Here is a 26,560-nt window from a genome sequence, read left to right as displayed (position 1 = left end):
ACATAGTAGACACCCCCCACAGTTATAGGTATAAAAAGATCATTATACCGGTAGTGTTATGTGCTGCCCATATACTACTATGTGTAGTGAGCCCCCCATACCTGGGCAGGAAAGCACCAGGCTTATGTACTGTAAAAAAAACAGACAAAAAAATAGAAGTGGGAAGGAAAAAAAAAAGAAGACAACTTTTACAATGTTGACTTTATGGTTAACGAGACCTGGTAACTTTATTCTTCAAGGCAGTACATTAATGGTGGCATCCCGAGAATATTGTCGCATGGGGACAAGTGGCCGTCAGAACAGATGGCAGCCATGTTTGTAAACTTTGCACAACTGGCAATCAAACAAGGGCTGGAGGACAGTCCTCAAACCCAGTCTTCAAAATGCGAATGCCAGGCTTTCACTTTGGGTATAGGTAGAGCTTCCAAAGTAGCTAGATGGCGGTCCACCTAGCACTCTGCACGTAAGGCACATGCTCCGGTTGACTCCCTCACCACTAGGAAGACCACTGGCTTTTGGCATTAAGTGCTCTTGTCCAGTCCTTTCTTCAACCCCTTTTCCTATGCTCCATTAGTAAATTTGGACAAAAGGAGAGGGGAGTCCACCATGCCTTACTTGAGGCCAAACAGCGAACCACTCAATACAGTGCTCTTACAGTGAAGAATCCTGAATGGGACGATGGTGAAACAATTTTTCTCCGTTGTCACGGTTAATGGTATGGGTATGGAAAGCCCACTATACAGACCTTATTATGTGAATATCACAACACCATGTGACAAGAAGTAGGATAGACCCACTGCTCTTAATGTAAAGAATCCACGGATAACATGGATGGCCATTCTTTTGCCTGACTGCTTAAAGCTTCGCCTACCAGAATCATCTGCTGGGGGATGGAATTCGAGGTCTCGGGTGCAAGAGGTTGATCGCCCCGACGGCTGAATTTTCAAATCAGTGATCTCTATTGAGATAAGCCCTTAATCTGGAGTGTACGGAGTGTAAAGTATATATATCCAGAAGGTTTGCCGGAAAACCGGAGGTCGCTCACGTCTCCATTTAAATCTCATTTGAATTTTGGGATAATTGATTCCAGGTGTAACCAAGCCCTTCCTTCAGAGCGGGATTTCAGGAGGCCGATGGGAAATTGCCTATTACCTTGTTTAAATTGCATTTTTTTTATAGTTATTAGCAAACGCTGGAAAAGCAAACCTCCGCAGGTCAGACATCTACATCCATCAGCGCAGAACATGCTGGTATTACACAGCGCCAGGACCAGCCAGATATGGCATCTGTATGAATAAGCCCCTGGGGGAAGACCCCAGACAGGGTGATTTTAATTCAATTTATTTCATTTAATTTAGTTGCCTAAAAAAATTTTTTTTAAAAAAAAATCAATCGTATTAATTACAGATATAAGTAAGGAAGGGTTAAAGAGGTTATCTGCGAGCCTGGAGGATCGCGGGGCACCCACTGACACCGATGGACACAATGGCGGCTACTTAATGTGGTTTATTTCCAGGAACAAAGAAAATAAAAACTTAGTGCCGTCTCGTATGTAAAAAAATCTAATGGTTATTGAGATATTTAGGGGGGAAAATAACACAAAACTAGAAAAGCGAAGGGCCGAGTGCTCAATGCCAGTGCGGTGCCTGGTCTCAATCTGATCCGTCCCCATTAATTACCATATTGGCTTATGTACCAAAAAGAGTCTGCACCATTACGTCGAGGGCTTGATTTATGTGGGAAGAGTTTTAGTTTTTAATGACACCATTCATTCTATCTAGATAATGGAGAAGAAAAATTCCAAGTGTGAAATGAATAAAAAAAAAAAAATGCAATTCCGCCACTGTTTTTTGTTTTACCAAAATTTTAGTTCATGTCGCTGATAGCGTTTCTATTTTTTCTTCGATGGAGCTTGTTTCTTTTTGGGAGACGAACGAACATTTTTGTTGGCCCCATATTGGGGTACATATGACATTTTGATTTCTTTTCGCTGCATTTTTTGAAAGGTGCGGCGACCAAAAAACAGCAAGTCAGACACGATGGCTCAGTGGTTAGCACTGCAGCCTTGCAGCGCTGGGGTCCTGGGTTCAAATCCCACCAATGACAACATCTGCAAGGAGTTTGTATCCCCGTGTTTTCGTGGATTTCCTCCGGGTTCTCTGGTTTCCTCCCACATTCCAAAGACATACTGATAGGGAATCTAGATTGTGAGCCCCCAATGGGGACAGTGATGATGATGTATGTAAAGCACTGTGGAATTAATGGTGCTATAAAAATGAGTAAAATAAAAAATAAAATTAATTAAAAATATATGTTTGCATCACCCCCTCCCCTTTTTACATCGGTTGAGAAAAGATCTAAGTCCATCAAGTTCAACAATTACATAGGACCATGCCTAGGCGTTGCAGTGAGCTCCTACAGGCACATGGAGATCAGCCTGTAAATTGATTTTTCCACTTTGATTTTGAGTATCAATCCAAATCTAGTCCTCCATGGGATATTAAAGTGCCCCTGTCAGCAGGATTGTGCTCAGTAACCTACACACAGTGTCAGGTCGGCGCTGTTATACTGATTACAATGATACCTGGTGATGAAATCTGTCTTGTGGTTGTTGTGTAATCTTTATTTGCAGTTTTCAGAGATTCTCATGCTCCGGGGCGGCCTGTGGGGGGGGTCTTCATGTGGAGCTCTGCTTAGCTATTCATCTGTATGGCTTCTGACAGGTCACTGATCCCTCACTGACCTGCCCCCTATTTTACATACTGAATATAATATGGTTTAAAAAAAAATTCACATTCAGCAGATAGGCGCCGATGCCTACACTGCAGCATGATTGTATCTATAATATTCATTTAATTATTTTATTTAGCGATATACATTTATGTAGAATTTTTTTTCTCAAAATGAATACCTAAAAAGAGCACCACATGAAGATCCCCCCCACAGTCTGCCCCGGGGCACGAGCATATCATTAGCTAAAAGCTGAAAATAAAGATTAAACAACAACCACAAGACGGATTTCATCACCAGGTATCCTTGTAATCAGTATAACGGCACCGAAATGACACTGCCTGTAGGTTACTGTGCACAATCCTGGTGACAGGTTCTCCTTAATTTTGACATACATTGATCATTTTTTATGTTTTATTGTCTTTAATGCATTTCACTATGTAATGAATAAATATTTGCAACTGGAATATTTCATTCAGTGATATCTAGGATGTGGTATTTTAGTGTTCCCTTTATTTTTTTGAGCAGTACATATTTATTTATTCACAAACACACATAAATATTTTTTTTTTCTTCATTTCTTATATTGTTGGTTTTAGATCAGAAATATATACTTGTATATACTTTTTTTTTTTTTCTTTATTTTCATGACTACGAAAATTGTACAGTAGATTCACTCTGAAGAAATCAAAACTATGAATCAACACACATGTTGAATTATATCATTAACAAAAAAGTGTGAAACAACTGAAAATATGTCTTGTATTCTAGGTTCTTCAAAGTAGCCACCTTTTGCTTTGATTTCTGCTTTGCACACTCTTGGCATTCTCTTGATGAGCTTCAAGAGGTAGTCACCGGAAATGGTTTTCACTTCACAGGTGTGCCCTGTCAGGTTTCATAAGTGGGATTTCTTGCCTTATAAATGGGGTTGGGACCATCAGTTGTGTTGTGCAGAAGTCTGGTGGATACACAGCTGATAGTCCTACTGAATAGACAGTTAGAATTTGTATTATGGCAAGAAAAAAGCAGCTAAGTAAAGAAAAATGAGTGGCCATCATTACTTTAAGAAATGAAGGTCAGTCAGTCTGAAAAATTGGGAAAACTTTGAAAGTGTCCCCAAGTGCAGTGGCAAAAACCATCAAGCGCTACAAAGAAACTGGCTCACATGAGGACCGCCCCAGGAAAGGAAGACCAAGAGTCACCTCTGCTGTGGAGGATAAGTTCATCCGAGTCACCAGCCTCAGAAATCGCAGGTTAACAGCAGCTCAGATTAGAGACCAGGTCAATGCCACACAGAGTTCTAGCAGCAGACACATCTCTACAACAACTGTTAAGAGGAGACTTTGTGCAGCAGGCCTTCATGGTGAAATAGCTGCTAGGAAACCACTGCTAAGGACAGGCGACAAGCAGAAGAGACTTGTTTGGGCTAAAGAACACAAGCAATGGACATGAGACCAGTGGAAATCTGTGCTTTGGTCTGATGAGTCCAAATTTGAGATCTTTGGATCCAACCACCGTGTCTTTGTGCGTCAGTGAGAAAAGATGAACGGATGGACTCTACATGCCTGGTTCCCACCGTGAAGCATGGAGGAGGAGGTGTGATGGTGTGGGGGGGCTTTGCTGGTGACACTGTTGGGGATTTATTCAAAATTGAAGGCATACTGAACCAGCATGGCTACCACAGCATCTTGCAGCGGCATGCTATTCCATCCGGTTTGCGTTTAGTTGGACCATCATTTATTTTTCAACAGGACAATGACCCCAAACACACCTCCAGGCTGTGTAAGGGCTATCTGACCAAGAAGGAGAGTGATGGGGTGCTACGCCAGATGACCTGGCCTCCACAGTCACCAGATCTGAAGCCAATCGAGATGGTTTGGGGTGAGCTGGACTGCAGAGTGAAGGCAAAAGGGCCAACAAGTGCTAAGCATCTCTGGGAACTCCTTCAAGACTGTTGGAAGACCATTTCCGGTGACTACCTCTTGAAGCTCATCAAGAGAATGCCAAGAGTGTGCAAAGCAGTAATCAAAGCAAAAGGTGGCTACTTTGAAGAACCTAGAATATAAGACATATTTTCAGTTGTTTCACACTTTTGTGTTAATTATATAATTCCACATGTGTTAATTCATAGTCTTGATTTCTTCAGAGTGAATCTACAATTTTCGTAGTCATGAAAACTCTTTGAATGAGAAGGTGTGTCCAAACTTTTGGTCTGTACTGTGTATATATATATATATTATAAATATATATTGTGAGGCTGTGACACCTGTTACAGCTAGGGGGGGCTGTATGTGCTCCTCAGGATACGCACGGAGGCATAACTGTGATGGTGAGACAGTGACCGGCATTATTGTAAACGGCCAGTATGTGTGACAGAGGAAGTCTGCGCTGTAAACATGAAATGTTGTTGCTCTGGAACTTGTAGTTCCACAAGTGTTTAGTTTACTAGGGGGGCATACAGGGTTAGTTGGAGAGCTGGGCGCGACTGACTAATCACACATACACCGCCCACCTATGGGGGGTGGGTACAGCTACATAATGTGACCAGGGTTTGGGTCACATGTTCAGAGTGTAAGGACCTGAATGGTCAGTGTGTAAGGTCCTGGATGGACTGTGTGTTGGAAGGTCCTAGGAGTGGACTTCCTGAAGAGCACATGGAAAGGCCGTATATGCAGTCTGTGACGGCACTGCGGTGGGGGAGCTACAGTCCTCCTGAGAGTCTGGACTGTCGGGAGTGCCCTGATTGCAAGGACAGTGATCCCTGTAAGGCAGCTTCCCCAGGAGTGAGGACTGATGAGGAGTCAGGCTATCCTGTAAGGTACCTCCAGAAAAGGGGGTTATGGACAGACAAGTAACTGCTATTGGAACAGACTGATGGTGCTTGTTATGTTCCATGGATGATAATGAACTGTGCGTTCACCCACGGTAACTGGACAAAGTGAGGTCCGGCGTGTTTAGAGACTGCGAATTAAAGTCGTGTACTAAGAAGTGTTGTGGACTATGTGTTAAGCCTGTGATATATAACATGGCTTCAAGTGGCTTATGATGTCTAAATAAACCAAATAGACTGTTTTTGTGAGAAAAATGTGCCTGTGTGCCTTCATCCCGTTGCCAAGAGAGTGTCCTCCAACACAAGCAGTAAGCGCTGTCTTACTATATATATAATAAAGGACAGCACCGTACATTGCCGGACCCGTGTTAGATACAGATACACACCGGCCTCGGTGGTCCTGCTGACTTATAGTGGGCATGGGATGGGAGAGAGGGAGCTGATTGGACTTTGGTGACTCTGTGACAAAATCTTAGCTCCACAGCAGATAAATATGGACGGCTGCGTCCGAGAACGAGTTATAGGAGATACGGGGCAGAAGTACTGACCTTAGTATACAGAAAAAGGCAATATACAGGCTTCCATTTGCGGTTAAGAAGGACGTCGACCTCAGGAGCTCGGGCAGCAGTCTGTACAGGTAGTAATCTAATTTTCTCCTTCGGAGGATGGCAGCTACCTTCACATAGAAAATTTAAAGAAAAAAAAATGAATATAGAACTTTTGTGGATAAATTAAGAAATCACATCAAATGAATGAATGTTTGTTTTTTAAAACAAAAAATTAGGTGACAATTTAATTGCTGGTGCTGGACCCAGGGAAGGAATTTCTCCTCCGTTTGTTATTTTAGGTAATTCAGAGTGTTTGTAGCCCACCGGCCTTTAAAGTGGAAAACCCCCTTTAAGGGTTTATCATGATGTCCTATTAGGCTAAGTGCACACGTAGCAGAAATTTTCTGCTGAAAAACAGGACTCCCTTCCCAGAAACCGTGCGTTTTTTTCCCCCGCACGTTTTTACCGCGATTTTTGCGCTTTTTTTTGCGTTTTTTTTCCGCGCGGTTTCTAGACACATGGAAAAAGCCAGAAATGCAGAAAAAAACGCGAAATTAATGAGCATGCTGCGTTTTTTACCGCGATACGTTTTTTTCCCGGTAAAAAACGCATCAATGTGCACAAAAAGTGCAAAATGCATAGAAATGAATGGGAAGCTTCTTTTTCGCGTTTTTCCTGCGAAAAAAACGCTGTGTGTGAACACAGCCTTAGGGAGGTTACCAACAGCACGATTGATTAATTGTATGGGCCAATCATTTGAAAGGTTGCGCTGTAATACTACATTTGCCCTCTAGTGGCCGCTGTAGAATAAATGTGTGGACCCTCTTCGCTTTTTCCTGGTGATCGACAGCGATTTCTGCGAATATTGCAACAGAGGCCCTTGTGTAAGGATATAAGCTTTTATTGTGATTTTTGGCAAGAATTTCGCACCAAAATCCAGATTAAAAAGTTTCTAATGTGCTTGCACCAAACTTCCCAGTCATTAAATTTTAAACAAAATGTGCCTGTAGTGCACATTTTGCATTTTTTTCAGCATATTTTTTAAGCAGCATGTCATTTCTTTATAGCATATCTTCGGCATGTAAACTCTGGAACAACACACTTTTTTGCACGGGTTTTATCATGATGAGTACTTTTTGGCAAGGTTTTTGTAGCAATAACACATCCAGAAAATGAGATAAAAAAGTAAAAATTCACATTAAAAAAATCATAAAAACAGCACCCAAAAAAACTGTTTTTTTATAAGCTGCCCTTAGATGAGGATTTTTTCAGACATCATCAATAACAACAACCGAAAAGGCTTTTCTGGATTTGAAATCAAATTCCCATTTTGAAGTAAAAAAAAAAAAAAAAAGTTTCATTATTTACCCCATATCCATTATTATTGATATGACTGTAGCAGTGATGTCACCAGTGCAGCATATGACCGCTGCAGCCAATCACTATACTCAGTAGTCTAGTGCTGTCTACCTTGGCATCATCACTGAGCCAAGTAATTGACTATGATGGTCATGTGCCGGGGCAACGCTGGAGCAACAAGGATAAGTATTGACTGTTTTGCTATTTTTTAAAAAATAGGATCAATCTTTTGCCGCATTACATTTTTAAACCAGTTTAGCTAAGGCAGACAATGAATGACTTTACTTAAAGAGTACTTGTTATTTGCTAAAAAAAAAAAATAGATACATATATTGTAGAAATTCTCCTGGTTCGGATTCTTTTTTCTGCTTTGTGCTGTGTCGCTGCATTGCAGAAATATTCACTTTTGTTTCTTCTGGAGGGCAGCATGTGAAATCTCTGCATGTCGTCCAACTGGACGTTTCTTCACAATCTTCTTCTGGGGGTGTGCGCTTTCACCCTTCCCTTTTCTCAAGGTACTATCGGCGATCTCACAGAGGTCAAGGAAGTTCATCACAGTTAGGAAAGAGGCCTCAGTGACTGGACATAACCTCTATGACGTTACCACCGGTCACTGAGGCTGTGCTTGCAGCCGCTCAGTCACCAGTGGTTCTCAGCCTGGACGGACACATCTTGGCACTGTCCAGGTGGAAACCTGTTTATCCCCCAGACATTGATTACGGCGTGAGACAGAACGACGGACAGGTATGGTATTTTGTTGTTTTTTCTATTTTAGGTTTATTACAGAAGAACGAGGGCTTCAGTGGAATTAGGCAAGGTCATAAGTATGGTTTAATTAAGATTATTAAAGGAGTCTGTGTCATTCTTTCAATTAAAGGACTTTTTTCTGGGTGTCTGTGTTTTCTTACAATGTGATTATGGGGTTAGTAATGGGGGTGTCTTATAGACGCTTCTCCATTAATAATCTCGGGGCTTGATGTCACCTGACAATACAAAAATTACATCAACTCCACAAATATGAACCCCACTTGCCACCGCTACAGGGCAAGTGAGAAGAGCTGGGCAAAGCGCCAGAATTGGCGCATCTAATAGATGTGCCTTTTCTGGGCAACTGCGGGCTGCTGTTTTTAGGCTGGGGGGCCTATATCAATAGCCCTTTACCAGCCTGAGAAAACCAGCCCCCAGCTGTGAGATTTAGCAAGGCTGGTTGTCAAAAATGAGGGGGACCCCACGCAGTTTTTTTTAAATTATTTATTTAAATAATTAAAAACCAGTGTGGGGACCCCTCTATTTTTGATAACTAGCCATCCTGACAGCTGAGGGTTGCAGCCTCCGGCTCTGAATTTTGTATGGCTGGTTAGCAAAAATACAGGGGAAACCACGCCATTTTTTAAAAAAAAATATTTATTTAAAGCGCAGTAGCGAGTGATGAATACTCCCATCTGCTGCTCCTGCTCTTACTGTTATTAGCGGCTGCAGGTGTCAGATGATGGGAGCAGTAGTCCCATCATCCCATCAGCTGATACCAATGACCGGAGGTAGAAACACCCAGTTGAACTATATGCAGAGATTTCACATGCTGCTCCCCATGCGCAACAAATGTGAAAATCTCTGCAATGGAGCGACGCAGCACAAAATGGAAAGAAGAGTCAGAATAAGGAGAGCTGATGGATTTTTACAAGGTATTTAATTTTTTTTTAGCAAGTATAGGTCCTCTTTAAAGGGTTATCCCATTTTCATAGACATATATTGTTGGATAGCGCTTATATATACAAACACTCCTGCAATTTATTGCTTATTAAAATTTGCAGCAGTTTTGGAGATAATAACACTTTCTGTTTTGTTCGCAGCTCTGCCTTGGAGACCGACCGCCACTAATGTCTAGCTTTTAAGAACTGCTATGAAAGTAGACAGGATTAGGGCGTATCAGCACCTTCCTGCAATCCTGGCCACCTTCAAAACAAGTTCTTACAAGCTCAATAGAAAAGAGCTTGTAAGAACTGAAAAATGTTATCTTCTCTAGCAGCGGTGGTCGATCTCCAAGGCAATGAGCTGTAAACAAAAGAAAAGTGTGACTATCTCAAGAACGGCTAAAAAATTTAAGTAGCAGCAAATTGCAAAACTGCTTTTATTTACAATAACTATCCGACAATAGCCACTTATGAAAATGGGAAAACCTTTTCCTATACTAGGATACGCCATTGTTTTAAGTATCTTGAGAAGAATGCTGGAGAGGACCTCTGGGACCCACGCCGTCTCTGAAACTGATAGGGCTGCAGTTCTAAATCTATAATGCAAGCCTTTCACTCTCAAAGTAAATGGGGGACCCAGAGGTCTGAATCCAACTGATCATATCCTAGCAATATTCCAAAGCTTTACAAGATGAAAAAATCCATTTAAAATAACTATAAATTATTTTCCATAAATTAAAAGTAAATGTGAAAATAAGAAACTTTGTAATATACAGCATCTTAGAGGAATTGGCATATTTCTCCTCCTGGACTGATCTTTCAGTCACAATATTCTCAAATCAATGGTAAAATTTGTCTTCAGTGAATGCAGATTTTCCCATTACTGAGATAAGAGATGGCAGTTGGTACTCAAAGTTCTATGGAGAACTGTAACTGTTTTAGGAGAACTTGCAGTAGAATGTCTGTGGTCTTCTAGCTCTTCCCTAGAACGTCTATGTTCCTCTAGCTCCTCCCTAGAATGTCTGGTTCTTTAGCTCCTCCCTTGAATGTCTGTGTGTTCCTCTAGCACTTCCCTAGAATGTCTGTGTATTCCTTTAGTTCCTCCCTAGAATGTCTGTATTTTCCTCTAGCTCCTCACTAGAATGTGTGTGTTCTTTTAGATCTTCCCTAGAATGTCTGTGTATTCCTCTAGCTCCTCCTTAGAATGTCTGTGTGTTCCTCTAGCTCCTCCCTAGAATGTCTGCGTGTTCCTCTAGCTCCTCCCTAGAATGTCTGCATATTCCACTAGCTACTTTTTAGAATGTCTGTGTATTCCTCTACTCCCTCCCTAGAATGTTTTTGTTTCTCTAGCTCTTCCCTAGAATGTTTGTTTCTCTAGCTCTTCCCTAGAATGTCTGTGTGTTCCTCTTGCTCCTCCTTAGCATGTCTGTGTTCCTCCAGCTACTCCCTAGAACTTCTGTGTGTTCAACTAGCTCCTTCCTAGAATGTCTGTGTTCTTCTAGCTCCTCTTTGGAATGTCTGTGTTCCTCTAGTTCCTCCCAAGAATTTCCGTGTGTTCCTCTAGTTCCTCCCTAGAATTTCCGTGTGTTCCTCTTGCTCCTCCTTAGAATGTCTGTGTTCCTCTAGCTCCTCCCTAGAATTTCCATGTATTCCTCTAGTTCCTCCCTAGAAAGTCTGTGTGTTCCTCTAGCTCCTCTCTAGAATGTCTGTGTGTTCCTCTTGCTCCTCCTTAGAATGTCTGTGTTCCTCTAGCTCCTCCCTAGAATTTCCATGTGTTCCGCTACCTCCTCCCTAGAAAGTCTGTGTGTTCCTCTAGCTCCTCTCTAGAATGTCTGTGTGTTCCTTTAGTTCCTCCCTAGAATGTCTGTGTGTTCCTCTAGTTCCTCCCTAGAATGTCTGTGTGTTCCTCTAGTTCCTCACTAGAATTTCCACGTGTTTCTCTAGCTCCTCCCTAGAAAGTGTGTGTTCCTCTAGCTTTTCTCTAGAATGTCTGTGTTCCTCTAGCTCCTCTCTAGAATGTCTGTGTGTTCCTCTAGTTCCTCCCTAGAATATCTGTGTGTTACACTAGCTCCTACCTAGAATGTCTGTGTTCATCTAGCTCCTCCCTGTAATGTCTGTCCCTTTAGCTCTTCCCTAGAATGTATGCGTTCCTCTAGCTCCTCCCTAGAATGTCTGTGTGTTCCTCTAGCTCCTCCTTAGAATGTCTGTGTTATCTCTAGCTCCTCCCTAGAATATCTGTGTGTTATCTCTAGCTCCTCTCTAGAATGTCTGTGTTCCTTTACCTCCTCCCCTCCATAGAATTTTATAAGCACCAACTGTCATCTTCTATCTCAGTAATGTAACATTCTGTCTTCACTGGATATAGATTTTATCCGTAAATTGAGAATGAAATATCAGTCCAGAAGGAGAAAGAAGCAGATTTTTCTTATTATTATGGTCATGTGTACTATTGATTCATGAAATGAAAGTTAAAAATAGAGGCTACTCTTCAAATTGCTTCTCTCTAGGTTGCGCTTGTGGTTGTAAAGTGAAGCCCTCCATACCTACAATGAAATGAGGCTTGTCCCATAAAATATCCCAGATACTGAAGAATGTGGCTAATGCTCATCAACACCACTCAGAGGAGAGCAAATGTCAACTTCTGCCAGATGTCCAACCCCACAAAGACACTTCCAAAGATATAACTATAGACAGTGCACAACACGCGCCCAGTTTGCAAAAATCAGTCTAAAAGATAAAGGAAATAGATGAAATACAAAGGCAAAAATCTAAGAGATTTACAAAAATGAATGACCCAAATTCTGGCTCATTTTGGAACCAAACCTGGCGTCCATGATGTCAGCCACACGTATTCATATGCAGGAGATGCTTGTTGCGTCTTACTAGACAGCTTTAAAGCACGTTCACAAATGGCAGTCAGACACAGTGCGAGATCGGAACGCAGCGCACAGACTGGCCGGCGGCGCTCCAGACCCGAGTGGGACGGCTTTATGTACTTCCATGCAGTTGTCACGTTCGGGTTGGGAGAGCTGCGGCCAGTCCGTGTGCTGCGTTCCGATCTCACACCGATTTATACGGCCGTCTGATTGTGCCCTTACAGAAAGAAGCACAAAAAAAATCAGTCTAATATAAGCCAATGAAAAGATGGAGAGAGAAAAATAAAAGCGTCCACCATGAAAAAAGAACTACTCACATTCCGCGGCTGATTCTTCTGATCTGACGGCAACTTTTCAAATTCCCAGTTTTATAATCCAACTTGCGTCCGTGTGTCTCCAGGTAATTTACTTATCAGGTTTAGTTTATTTACTCACCCTATGACCTTTGTAATCTACTTCTTCAGGGTTTGGTTCCACTTATCAGAAACTTTCACGCAGCGGCGTAAGCGGCCAAGAACCACTGAACGGAGACTCCATTATTGCCTTCAACTGGAGAAAAGGTCAGTCGCAGACCAAATCCTAGAATCCCGCCAGAAATGACTGCAAAGACCCTTTTACAAGGGCCGATAATCACGTGGCCGTAGGAAAGCTCGTCCCCGATCACTGGACCATTGTTGCACATCTGCAGGTGGAATCGGGATGTGCTGCCGAAAATCTACTAACTGTACGTGGCCTGATCGTTGGTATTAACGATCGTTCACCTCCATACAGTTTGCCCGAGTAAAATGGGTTTTAACGAGCGCTGATTGACTTCTTATATCGTTGATTATGGCCTATTATAGGGAGAGATCTGCCCAGGTAAATTTGCTTTAAAGATGATTTTCAGCAAGATTTCAAACCCCAAAACTAATATATGTTCTTAAAGTTCTTTCAAAACCAAGTCTAGCAACACCTTTACATTATGGCCCATCTGTTCCTTTGCTACTGAGAAATTAGAGTTTTAATTGATGAGGCTGAAGGGCTTTTTGTAGATCTGAAGCCTCTGTCACTCCTGCTCTATTCCCCACCCAGCAGGGAGGTGGAGACTCCTTTTGATTTTGATGGGATCATCCACCATTCTACCTTTCTATATGAAACCTAGAAAAAACTTGGAGGAGGGCGAGCGAGGGATTAATCAAAAATATGGATTTTTCCATGAGATTTATCTGCCAAACGACGCAAGTCCGTTACTGAGAAATCAGCGTTTGGATTCATATGCAAATGAAGCTGAAGATCTATGGTAGATCTGAAGCCTCTGTCACTCCAGCTCTATTCCCCACCCAGCGCTGCTGCCTCCTGCTTGACTGACGGCTCCCTTGCCTGAAGTCACGCAACATAGAGGCTGTCAGTCAAGCAGGAGGCGGCGGCACAGGGTGAGGGATAGAGCTGGAGTGACTGAGGCTTCAGATCCACCATACCTCTTCAGCTTCATTTGCATATGAATCCAAATGATGATTTCTCAGTAATGGAGGAACGGACCAGCCAATAAGCAAAGTGGCTCTGGAGCCGTTTGGCAAAGAAATCTCATTGAAAAATCCATCTTTTTGGTTACTTCCTCGTCTTCCTCCAAGGTTCTTCTAGGTTTCATATAGAAAGGTAGAATGGTGGATGATCCCATCAAAATCCTCCACCTCCACATCTTCTTGTCACAATTCCAAGAACAAGTTGACTTGGCCACCACACAAGGAGAGAAGAGGGCTCTCTTCGAGAAATATGAATAGCCACTCATCACAGGGTTACCTATAACTCACCAGCTCATGCCTGACGAATGCCACACTTTCTTCAGCTTCTACAACTTCATACCTCGTTAATTTTTGGGATATTCAATATATTTTGTTAGCTGTCGCGTTAGTGACATTCCTAATGGCAACTGCTAGATAAAAATGATGGAGTAAAGTAATGGGAGCAAACCACCTGTTTTTCTCATCGATTCAGGAACTCTGACCTGTTAACTGTCACAGCCAAGTATTTTCTCCACCCTACTAACTAGTGTACTATACAGTGGTGTGTTAAAGGGGTTGTCCAGGACTATGAAACTCAAGACCTTTCCTTAGGATAGGTCTGACCCAGCAACCTCGCCGATCAGCTGTTTGCAGGTCCATATTGTAAGAAAGCCAAAACACCACAAGTTTTTACTCTGTGTAGTAGTCGTTCTGGGCTCAGCCCCCACTTTAGTCTATCGGAGCTGAGCTTCTGTACTCAAGAACGACCGTTATAGAATGTACAGAGCTCTGGAGTTCTTCATACGCTGTTGACTTCTAAGGCTGCAGGACCTACCCATCATCATCACGTTGGACTCCCATCGATCTCATTTTGATGGCCTATCTTAGCGATGTCACCACCGGTTCTGCTGGGGTTCGCGTCACATTGTCTTGCCACATAGGCGCTGCAGTCAATCAGTGACCGCTAATGTGCTACTGTGCTAAAACGCCTTCTGCTTATCCAACATAAGTTCAAGGGAAGAGTGTAACAGCGAGCGATTACGGGGCATAGCAACACTGGAACAGTCCCGATTTGGGAGGTGAGTAGAGGGTATCTTCATTTTGCAACAGGAACAACTTAATTTGAAAAGTGGCTGTCTAGGTATTGTACAACCTTTTTAACCTTTCCCCCCAGCTGCAAGCTACAAATACCAAACTAACAACATAGGTCATGCTTTCCTACTGCCAGCCCTTTATAATGTAGACTATTCTAAAGCTTATTTGAGACGACCACTTCAGAAAAAAAAAAGCCATATGGTCACATGACCTTCATGTCACAGGACAGAGGGGGGAGGCTCCTGCTGCAGCCAGATGTCTTACAGACACACCCAGAATAGTAAGGAGAAGAAGGGGGTTTTATGGCTGAGCTCCTGAAACAGAGAAAATTTCTTCATACATTTCTCAGATTTAAGTGACTAAATAAGCTTAAAAAAAGATTAAAGTGGTGGTCAGCTACACAAAGTATTTTTCATACTAGATCTCCATCTATTTAATGCAATAATCTAATCTATTTTCCAATATACTTTAATTAAAAATGTTCCTATCCTTCCCTAACTACAATATATAACAGTTGGTTTTTTTTACCACTTCCTTTCTTATGACTCTTTGAGAATCGCACTGCATGCTGGGATACTCGAATGAAACATCATCCGGGTACAGAGGCTGTAGTTACTGCTGCAACCCCTGCCACCTCCCTGAAACAAACCGCTGTCAGTGACCTTCGTTTCAGGAGCTGGACTAGTTACTGTAGCACAAGGTGCACAATGACAGTACGCTCTCTTACTGGCTCAAATCAGTAACATAGCGTCCTGTCAATACGCGTTGCAAGCTGAACACCTGGATTTCAGAGGCCAGTGCCGCCTCCGCAAGTGACATCAAAGGCAGGGTCGGAGCTGGTCTCTGCATGATGGGCATTCTTACAACATACTCTTACTGTGCGCTCTGTTGCTGGCTCGTTAATACTGATATGAGCTGATGAGAGAGCGCACTGTCATTGTGCACACTGCGTTGGGACTAGCCCAGCTCCTGAAACAAAGGTCACTGATGGCGCTTCATTTCAGGGAGGGTGCAGAGGCTGTTTCACTGACCACAGCCTCTGCCTCCTGATGAAGCTTCATTTGAGTATCCCAGTATGCACTGGGTTTCTCAAATAAAGCGTCATCAAAAATGGAAAAAAAAAGCAGTTAGATAGCGAAGCATGAGGGAATTTTAAATTAAAGTACATCAGAAAAAACAATAGGAATAAGGCATTAACTAGATATGGATTTAGGATAAAAATAAATTAGAATTTTAGACCACCCCTTTCCAACGTTGGGCGTAATAGTACGCCCATGTCAGAATCCCTCCCTTTGATGTGGGCTCCTGTGCTGGGCCCACATCTTTCCCGGCACATGTCAGCTGTTTTGAACAGCTGACATGTGCCTCTAACAGCCGCGGGTGGAATCGCGATCCACCTGTGGCTGTTAACCCGTTAAATGCCCCTGTCAATCTCTGACAGCGGCATTTAACTTGCGCTTCCGGTAAGCGCGCCGAAAATCCGCCCATCGGTAACCCGTCACATGATCGAGGGTCACCGATGAATTGGCATGACAATCAGAGGTCTCCAGCAGACCTCTAATGGTTGTCAAAGCCGGATTGCTATGAACGCCGCCCGATGGTCGGCGCTCATAGCAAGTGAGCAACTCTGCTACATACAAGCGATCTGATCATTACCTGTATGTAGCAGAGCCGATCGGACAACTGTAGCTTCTAGTCTCCCATGGAGACTATTGAAGCACTCAAAAAGTAAAAAAAAAAAAATGTTTTTAAAAAAATTATAAAAGTTCAAATCACCCCCCTTTCGCCCCATTCAAAATAAAACAATTAAAAAAAAAAATCAAACATACACATGTTTGGTATCGCCGCTGTAGGGATTCAACTCGCTCAGGAGCAACGGGAGACAATCAGGAGGCACGTTCCTTTAAAAGTTCATAGGGTTTATTGCTCCATAACCCATAAACCAGCACATAACATAAGGAATAGCCTTTAGCTCAGGTGAAAACAAGCATAAGTGTCCATTACTTCAGGCTCAGTCCTGGAGCCTCAGCAAACACAGGAGGCTTATCCGTTCTCACAAACAGCCAATATACATAGGCCTCACCGGGTCAGCAGCCTCAGCACGTGGTCTCCAGGAAGGTAGCACAGCTTCCTCCACTTAGGCCTACCGGGACCTTCCACATGGCCCAATCAGATCCATGCGCTCTCTCTCTCATGTGACCAGACCTCAGGTACCTTATATGGTCAATAACCACACCCACAGGTGATCACATAGCTATGACCACACTAAAGGTCCTATTGCACACACAGCCACACACGGGCTTCCCTGACACATTGTAATGGAAACGTCAGCAGTACCTCTGCTGATCAATACACATATTCAAGTTCCATCACAAGGACACCTATGGTCTTGGGATACATAACGGTCATTCCGCATCCTATACCCATTACCACAATCGATATGCCTGTAGGCAAGTCCTGGGACACTCACACAGCGCCCCCTAGCGGACATAGTGGTCACTACACCACACCGCATTCAGAATCACCAGATCTATTAATATAAAAAAAAAATTAACTAAACGGTGTAACGAGAAAAAAATTTCAAAACGCAATAATTACATTTTTTTGAACGACGCTACATTGCAATAAAATGCAATAACGAGCAATAAAAAGATCGTATCTGCACCAAAATGGTATCAATAAAAATTTCAGCTCCATGCGCAAAAAATAAGCCCTCACCCGTCCCCAAATCATGAAAAATATAGACGTTACGGTTCTCAGAAAATTTGGCTTTTTTTTTTCCCAAAGTTTGGAATTTTTTTTTCACCACTTAAAGGGAATGTCACCCCATTTTGGGCCTATAAGATGAGGCTACCGCCATCAGGGACTTATCTACAGCATTCTGTAATGCTGTAGATAAGCCCCCGATGTAACCTGAAAGAATAAGTTATGTTATACTCACCCCAGCGTCCGGTCCGATGGGTGTCGCGGTCTGGTCCAGCGCCTCCCATCTTCCAGTGATGAGGTCCTCCTCCTTACTTATAGCGGGTCCTGCTCAGGCATACTTTCTCCGCCCTGTTGAGGGCAGAGTAAAGTACTGCAGTGTGCAGGCGCCGGACCTCTTTGACCTCTCCCGGCGCCTGCGCACTGCAGTACTTTACTCTGCCCTCAACAGAGCAGATATAGTACGCCTGCGCCGGAGCCGCAGCAGAAGCAAGAAGGAAGATGTCATCTCTAGAAGATGGGAGGCACCGGAACGGACCGCCCTGGGTGAATATAATCTAACTTGTTTTTCTTATCTTTCAGGTTACATCGGGGGCTTATCCACAGAACAGAATGCTGTAGATAAGCCCCTGATGGCGGTGGCCGCAGCTTACAGGCCGAAAATGGGGTGACAGATTACCTTTAAGATAATAAAGAACCTAGACATGTTTGGTATCTATGAACTCGTAATGACCTGGAGAATCATAATGGCGGGTCAGTTTTAGCATTTAGTGAACATGGCAAAAAAAAAAAAAAAAACCAACCAATTATGAGATTGCACTTTTTTGCAATTTCACTGCACTTAGATTTTTTTTTTCAGTACGCGATATGGTAAAACCAATGGTGTCATTCAAAAGTAACTTGTCAACTCGTCCTGCAAAAAAACAAGCCCTCACGTGTCCATTTTGTCCGGAAAATAAAAAAAAAAAAAAAATAACTTATGGCTCTGGGAAGAAGGGGAGCAAAACAATGAAAATGCAAAAATGTAAATACCTCTGGTCCTTAAGGGGTTAAATATTTTTTACTTTTTCTGTGTTTAGTGGTTTTTGTTTTTTTTTTAACATGGTGGAAGAACTCTATCCTCCACCCATATAATTAGGAACAAGGAAGAGGGACATAACGTAGACGTGTTATGTTTTTATTCCATCTCTTTAATAGGTGCCTATCCGGTGACTAACAAGGGCACATAACAGGCCGATTACTCAAGAAGTAGTCACAACAGCAATGGCACATAAATTAATTTTTGTGAACGCGGTGACCTTCACACACTCCATAGGAAAGTTCCATCCACTCCCAAGTGAATCCAAGGAATGGCGCTTACTAAATCCAATAGAAACTAAAAAAAAACAGCGGCGACTGTAATGGCTCAGAAGGAATGTGAGAAAAAGTAGACAAGTTGTTTTCATAGTAAGTAATACCCCGGCAGTTCCATGGAGAGACTTTCGATACCAGCAAATTAGTTTCTAAAGAATTTGGCCACGAGCGTTATTGATATAGGGAGTGCGCGCCCATGTGAATGATGAGGGATAAGGATGGCGGTAATACATTAATGACATAACTGTCGGTGCCAACTGATCATCAAAAGGATAAATAAAAATAATCAAAAAGGGGGAAAATCAAAATCCCATAAGATAAGATCCCACAAACAACCCGCTGTTAGCCGCCCACTGGGTCCTGATTGACAGCCTGTATGGTCAGCGGTGGGCGTCACGGCAGCGAGCAGTCTGTGCCTTGTCACCACTGCTGTATTGCCAAGATGATGACTACTATGAGCAGTGCGGAGCGCTTTTTTTTTTTAAACTTCTTCTTTTCTAGTAAAAGCAACAATTTCAACAAAGGGGTGCCCAAGAAGGTATAGCATCCTATCGATGGTTGAATACCATAAAAATATATATATATATTACAATTTTCATATTTGTCACTAGTGCAGCCACAAATTTCTGTAGCTCACTCATCCTGCTTTGTCGTATAGACCAGGACAGAGCCAACAGAGTCATTTCATGGTCAGTAAATAAAAGGCGAGTTAATAACAGATCTATTGCACTTTCTGAAGGGCTAGATAATGTGAGATATTAAGGGCCTATTTAGACCAGCTTCGAACGTGACTATTAAATGACCGCTACCTACAAGCCGACCCATGGTCGCTTAACAGCCTTTTTAAGACAGCCTGATCTGATTCTTTACTGTAAGAGCAGTGAGACTGTGGAACTCTCTGCCACATGACTTTGTAATGTTTGATTCTCAATAAAGGTCAAAGAGGGCCTGGATAACTTTCTTGAAACATATAATATTACAGGTTATGGGCGTTAGATTCTATGATGGAGCGTTGATCTAAGGAACTAGTCTGATTGCCGTATGTGGAGTTGGGAAGGAATTTTTCCCCTAGTATGGCGCTATCAATGCCTACTCCATGGGGTTATTGCCTTCCTCTGGATCAACATGTCAGGTTATAGATTGACTTAAAGGGGGTTTCCCACGAACGAAAGTTCATTTTAATGACTAGATCTTGGAATAATAATAACTTCCACAAATGGATGTATTTAAATAAAATGTCCCTGTGCTGAGATAATCTTATAAATGTGCCCCTGCTGTGTACTGTGTAATGGCTGTGTCTGACCGTACAGGAACATGGTCTGATCATACCACAGCTCCTGGATAGGGGAGGATGCAAAAGAGTATACAGACGTTACAGCATGGGAACGCAGCTGATACTTTTTTTTGGGAGGTAAAACATTTCCCTGCCTGTTTTTAAACAATGTTTTACTTCAAAAAAGGAATCAGCTGCGATCCCCGTGCTGCAATATCTGTATCCTATTTTGTGTCCTCCCCTGCCCAGGAGCTGTGGTATGATCAGACCATGTTCCTGTACGGTCAGACACAGTCATTGCATAGTACACAGCAGGGACACATTTATAAGATTATCTCTGCACAGGAACATTTTATTTAAATACATCCAATTGTGGAAGTTATTATTATTCCAATGTCTATTGGTTAAAGTGAACTTTTGTTCGTGAGAAAACCCCTCGAAGTCTACCCTCAACATTAAAAACGATGAATTCTACGCACTCAGAACAACTGATTCTACGATCGACAGTATTCTTTGCTCACAAATTGAAGTGGGGATGTGCTGTCGAGAACGATGATTTTATTGCCGGCACGAGTGACCCAATAACTGAACCAAAAACTGCTTTGCTCGTTCGTTGACTGATTGCCGACATGTTTCCAGGAGCTGATAATCGACGTGCAAGCTTTCTAATTAATGCTCATTGCTTGTTCACGGTTATAGGCTCGGCTAAATTAGACTTAAAAGGGGTATTCCCGTCTCCAAGACCCTATCCCCAATATGTACCAGGTGTAATAATAAGATTATCGGCAAATACCTCCAATTAGAAATGTAGTACAGCTTTTCTGATTCGCTAGGTCTCTTTCCTCATGTGCAGGCATTACAGGACCTTAGGTATCCACTAATGAAGTGACAGATAGCTGGTTGTTAGTGGTCATAACCATGGATACAAAAAAAAACAAAAAAAACATACATTTATAAAAGAACTACCATTTTCCTCTTGCATACCTAAAACCTCTTAAAATAAAACCAAAGTTAAGTTTGTTCCCCTTCCATAAAATACTTGCTGGAAGTAATTCGGGAGAGGACCAATAGAATTGTTATACAATAAATTACATCGGGCATTTTCTTTGTTTTTTTTTAAGAAAAGGAAAAAAGAAAAAAAACCTTTACAATTCAAAGTAAGAACCAACCGGTTTTGGGCAGGGGTCTTAACTTGGCTGCAAATTACAGGAACAGCTGCCAAAGGCAAAATGAAAAAAAGGTTTCTCAGATATGAGATGATTCTGGAATGTTCGGCCAGTTGTAAAGGTGCTTGTGTTGTTTATTATCTTATGCTGTTTTATTCTTTTTTAGAAAAAAAAAATGTCCTTCTGGAATTGTTTTTGCAAAATACTTGTTATAAGTTCTGTGCCAACTAAATCAGTTAAAGACCGTGGCAGTCAATCTTCTAAATAGGTCTTGGCATTAGTGCTGGATATGTAATAACATGGAGTCTGGAATATTGGAAAACTTTGTTATGCTCTTAAAGGCCTAATAACCAACAGGCACGTAGTTGCTAACAAAGACAATTGTCTGCCTGTTCTACCCGGCGCCAGCTCAGAGCAAAGCAGTCACTGACCGCTTCTGCCACCAATTCAGCCCTTCCTCTTTTGGGCTGCTCTGTCGACAGGGCGTGACTGCCGTCATGCTGATTGAAAGCAGGCTCCCTGCGGTTCGACAATGGGGAGCTGGCTGTCAATCAGCATGACGTTGGCAGTCACACCCAGTCAGCAGAGAAGAGAGGAAGAGAAGCCAATGTTGTGTTGATGGGACGTCAGCAGAATGCCCTGTATCGGCGGCAGGAGTGGTCAGAGACCACTCTGTGCCGGCAGAGAATGGTGCCAGGCACAACAGGCAGGTAGTTTGCCAGTACATGGCACATAGTAAAGTAGGCTGTCTGGCGAAACAAGTTATCACCCAACTGCAGTATAGATGATAACTTGCTGACCGATGACTACAGGGACAAATACAAATCGGTACAATGGGGTACTTTTGGCCCCGTCGGAATGGAATGGCAATGCCCATTCTTGACCCCCGTGGAAATAATTTTTTATGGTGTGGCTGGAAAAATCCGAGCCCAGCCCCAGATTGAAGCAGTGGCAGAGGATAAGCACCGCCGTTCCACCCTAACGGGGATAAAGGTTCCCATTTTTGTCACAGTGGACAGACCTCCACTGATCAATATATTATCACCTATCCCATGCACAGATGATAACTTGTTTTCACAAAACAACCCTTTAAACTAAATCTACAATGAAGATAGCCGCCATTCCCCATTGTCAGTCGCCATGAAAAAAAAAAAACTGGGTTAGGCCGGTTTCACATTAGCGCATTTTCAGCGCGCGCACGGCCGGGGGTAGCTCCGCCCCCGATCCGGCTCTCTGCCCGGCGTGCCCGCCCCTTGCTTGTAGCGCCGCCTCCTAGCGGACAGCGGCGCCTGCGATCGGCGCACCCTATCTTTAGCATAGGGTGCGCCGATCGTGCGCAGGCCGTGCGCTAGTTGCGCTTTGACCTGCGCTGCGCACTTTTGACGGTGCGCCGTGCGCGCCAAAATCCGAAAAGTTTGATTTTGGCGCGCACGGCGCACCGTCAAAAGTGCGCAGCGCAGGTCAAAGCGCAAATAGCGCACGGCCTGCGCACGATCGGCGCACCCTATGCTAAAGATAGGGTGCGCCGATCGCAGGCGCCGCTGTCCGCTAGGAGGCGGCGCTACAAGCAAGGGGCGGGCACGCCGGGCAGAGAGCCGGATCGGGGGCGGAGCTACCCCCGGCCGTGCGCGCGCTGAAAATGCGCTAATGTGAAACCGGCCTTACCCACGAGTTCAGCAATTTTAAAAATGTTATTACTGTCATGCCCGCCATGTTCGTTATGCCTGTCATGTCCATTATGCCTGTCATTCCCGCCATGTCTGTTATGCCGCATGACCCCTGGAGCAGTGTGCACGTGCACCGAACTATCATGCCCGCCATGTCTGGTATGCCGCATGACTCCTGGAGCGGTGTGCACGTGCACTGAATTCTCTTGCCCGTTATGTCTCGTGCTGCAAGATGCCTGGTGCGGTGAGCACGCGCGCCTTACCTCATGGCTGCACGCTGTTGCTAGGTAACCACCCGTCTCTACTCTGATTCTGCAATCCTCTGTATTCCTGGAGCCCCTGGTCATGTGACCTTTCCTATGTTCCAGCACTGTCTGATTCTGCAATCCTCTATGTATTCCTGGAGCCCTGATCATGTGACCTTCTCTATGGTTCAGCCCAGTCTGATCTAGCAATGCTCTCTATGATCCTGGAGGATCTGAACCGGAAGTCCTTCCCTGATCGTGACCCAGAAGTCCAGGTGCTATGGTGCTATATCAGACCGCCCCTTCCTATGGTCGGGGCCTGAGTATCGTGTTGCTTCCCTGCATGGCTGCTTGGTCTGCTCGGTCGCTCCCTGTATTCTATGCCCCTGCACTCTGCTCTGTAGTGCGTCTCTGCACGCGCTCTGTGCTTGTACTCTGCCTCTTGTTTCGTGCCTTGTCTGGTGTTGTCTCTCGTGCCATGTTTTGTCCGTGTCAAGCTTGGACTTGTAGTACTTCCGGTGTTCTCTGCATTGCCTGCTTTGCCATGTCTTGCCTTTGCTATGCTTAGCCTTGTAGTACTTCCACGTTCTCCGTCTCTGCCTGGTTTTCCGTACTCTGTCTTATGGTGCTCTCTTGCACATTCCATGTCTAGTTTCAAGGTTCTGCCGTGACCCGTCTCTGGGCTTCGGCCTACGCTCCGCTGCTAGACTCTGTCCTATGGTGCTCTCTTACACATTTCCACGCTAGTCTCAAGGTTCTCCCTTGACCCGGCTTTGGGATTCGGCCTACGCTCCACTGCTTGCTCTGTTCTCGCTCTGACCTGGCTCTGTGTTTCTGCCTACGTTCCGCTCATTGTTCCGTACCATGCCTAGCTTTGCCTTGTTTCTTGCTTTGCCTTGCTTTGTTTCTTCGTGTGCCCTTTGCATGCATCTGGCCTTCCTAGCCTTCTGCTTGTGCCTCAGCCATGCCCGCCTGCTTGTGCCTCAGCCTTGCTCGTCGGTCAGTGACAGCTGTGTCACCTGCTATGCCCCAGTCGGGTTCGCTGGAGTCTTACCCGCCTGTTTGTGCCGCAGCCCGTCCAGCTAGCCAGTGCCCCAGCCGTGCTCTCTGTGCTTCCTTGCACTCATGCTGTCTCTGCACTGTGTTTACGTGTTCCTCTCTTAGCATGTGCAGGTCCTCGCCTGTCCCGTGACATACCTCCCCGTGCATCTGTAAAAGTACGCACAGGTCTTGCCATGTACCCTGTCGTGCCCTTTCGCACGCACAGGTCCTAGCCTGTACTCTGTCCCTGGCATGCCCTCTGCACGCGCAGGACTCTGCTTTTAACCCTGACTCTGGCGTGTCTCTCTGCACGCGCAGGACTCTGCCTTGAAGCCTGACCCTGGCGTGCCCTCTGCACGCGCAGGACTCTGCCTTGAACCCTGACCCTGGCGTGCCCTCTGCCCGCGCAGGACTCTGCCTTGAACCCTGACCCTGGCGTGCCCCTCTGCACGCGCAGGACTCTGCCTTGTCCCTTGGCGTGTCTCCACACAGGCATCCTGTCTTGTATGTTGGACTTTGAACCCTGGCGTGTCCCCTACACATGCACCTTGCCTTGCACCTGCTTTGTACCCTGGCGTGTCCCCTACACACGCACCCTGCCTTGCACCTTGCCCTGGTGTGCCCCTAGCACGCATCCTGCCTGGAATCCTGCCTTGGACCTTGGCGTGTTCCCTAACACGCACCATGTCTGGAGATCTGTCGGGCCTCCTTCCCTGAACCCTGGTTTGCCTGCCGGATGCCCGGGACCTGCCGATCGCTGCCAGAGATCATAAGCCTGATGACTGCGGCCTGATGTCCGGAGCTGATATCCGCAGCCTGATGCCCTGATCATGTCGATCGTTGCCAGCTGTCCGGAGTCCGATGCCATTGTGCCCTTGCCTGTACCCAGGCGTGCCACCTGGCACGTACCATGCTATGGACCTTGGCGTGCCCACGCACGCACCTTGCCGTGCTTGCTTGTTCTCACGTTTTTGCACTGAATGTTATCCTGAAGTTGTCTTAATGAAGATACCTTGAACTTACGTGTTGTCTTGTCTTGCTTCCTGCTCGTCCTTGTCGTCAGACACTCGTACCTAGTGTCTACTTGAGCCGGCCGTCTGGTGACAGAAGTCGTGGTGGCTCACCCCCTTGGTCTTGCCCCTGACACTCCCTGTACAGTGGGTGGTTCCTCACAAGGTCAGCTCGCCCAAGGTGGGTGGGTGCCACGACCCAGAGGGTCCACTCTAAAGAAAAGTCGACTCAGCGTAAGCTGACCTCGTCACAATTACACGTAACAATTATTCTACAAATTGACAAAAGTGGTATTGGGAAAGGAAAACCGATACGTGAGGTTTTTATTTGTGGAGATGGTCAGTTGCCAAAAGGAGACTTAACGCTTAAGCAATTGTCCCTGGGAAAAGGATATGGAGGAAGAAGCTGGCTTTTAATACCCTACTTGTTGAGGGTGGCTACCCCATAAGGCAGTCTGACCCTTTAAAGGGTCATTCCAATCATTTCAAGTGACCACTCCTCCACAGTATAGGTGATAACTTGCTGATCGGTGAAGGTCCGAATGCTGAGATAATGTCACGAGTGGGTGACATCCTCCTGGGAGATCTGGGGTTAGAAGATCACTAAGTATTGTGAATCGTGGAGCTTCCATTTAGCCTGTGTGTGTGTCCCATGTTAAATGGATTTGGTTTCCTTTGGTGCTGAAGAGGTTAATGACTCTTTCTATGCTGTTCAGAAACTTGCAGCTCCATTTCAGCTGCTTCTGATCTGGTCACTACCTCTCCCTGTGAAACCTGGCCAGATCTTCTCTGCCTTGCCAAGCGAGAGCTTTGCTTCCTAGCTCCTTGGAGTCGCTGTGCTAAGTAGGAGGTTGGTGCTGCTACTGGAGATTGTTGCGTGCTGCTTTGGAGCATATGCTTTCCTTATTGTCCTATTCCCATTTGGTGGGTGCATTCCTATCCTTCCTTATATACCTCTCTACTTTTGTGTTTGTATGTTGCTTTCTCTTATCCTTGTTTTGCCTTTGTGTCTTGTATACCTTACATTTCTGTCCCAGGCCTCATAGAGTGGGGAAGGGGACAGGGGCATTGTAAGATCGGAGACTCAAGCCTCTCCACCATCAAGAGTATCCCCAGGATAGGCACAGTTAGGGTCCCAGTTCCAGGGACAGTTTGAGCCCCCCCCTTCCTTACCGAAGGCCGTCATAGCGTGACAGATACCCACCGATTAAAATTGTGAGGCTTTAAATCGCCCCATCAGAATGGTAAGGCACATGCACACTTCGGCTCCAATCAGTATTTCAAGGACTGCTGAAGATAGCCAACTACAGCGCTTTCTCCGCTCGTCCCACAGACAACGGATGGGACCATAGCGTACAAGCGGGGGGGTTCCTGCTACATTTAAACTTAAAGGGAATCTGTCACCCCATTTTAGCCCTATAAGCTGCGGCCACCACCTCAACATATTAACCTAATCTATCCCTGAGTGGCACAGTCAAAAGTTTTACCATAA

The 26,560-nt window shown here is 44.6% G+C and overlaps 1 protein-coding gene across 2 annotated transcripts in view; it reads right to left on the bottom strand.

The window, feature by feature from the left end:
* TMEM135 (transmembrane protein 135) overlaps positions 1-26,560 on the bottom strand; it is a 443,538-nt gene that overhangs the window by 394,975 nt on the left and 22,003 nt on the right. For both annotated transcript variants that reach the window (XM_073569250.1, XM_073569251.1), the window contains exon 2: positions 6,109-6,236. In XM_073569250.1, coding sequence (XP_073425351.1) covers positions 6,109-6,236 — 128 coding nt within the window. The remainder of the gene's footprint in view (positions 1-6,108; positions 6,237-26,560) is intronic.

This window comes from Dendrobates tinctorius, unplaced genomic scaffold (genome assembly GCF_039654945.1).
Source record: "Dendrobates tinctorius isolate UK_male_01 unplaced genomic scaffold, ASM3965494v1 ptg000023l, whole genome shotgun sequence".
Taxonomy (NCBI): domain Eukaryota; kingdom Metazoa; phylum Chordata; class Amphibia; order Anura; family Dendrobatidae; genus Dendrobates; species Dendrobates tinctorius.
This window is presented reverse-complemented; position numbering and strand designations above follow the sequence as displayed.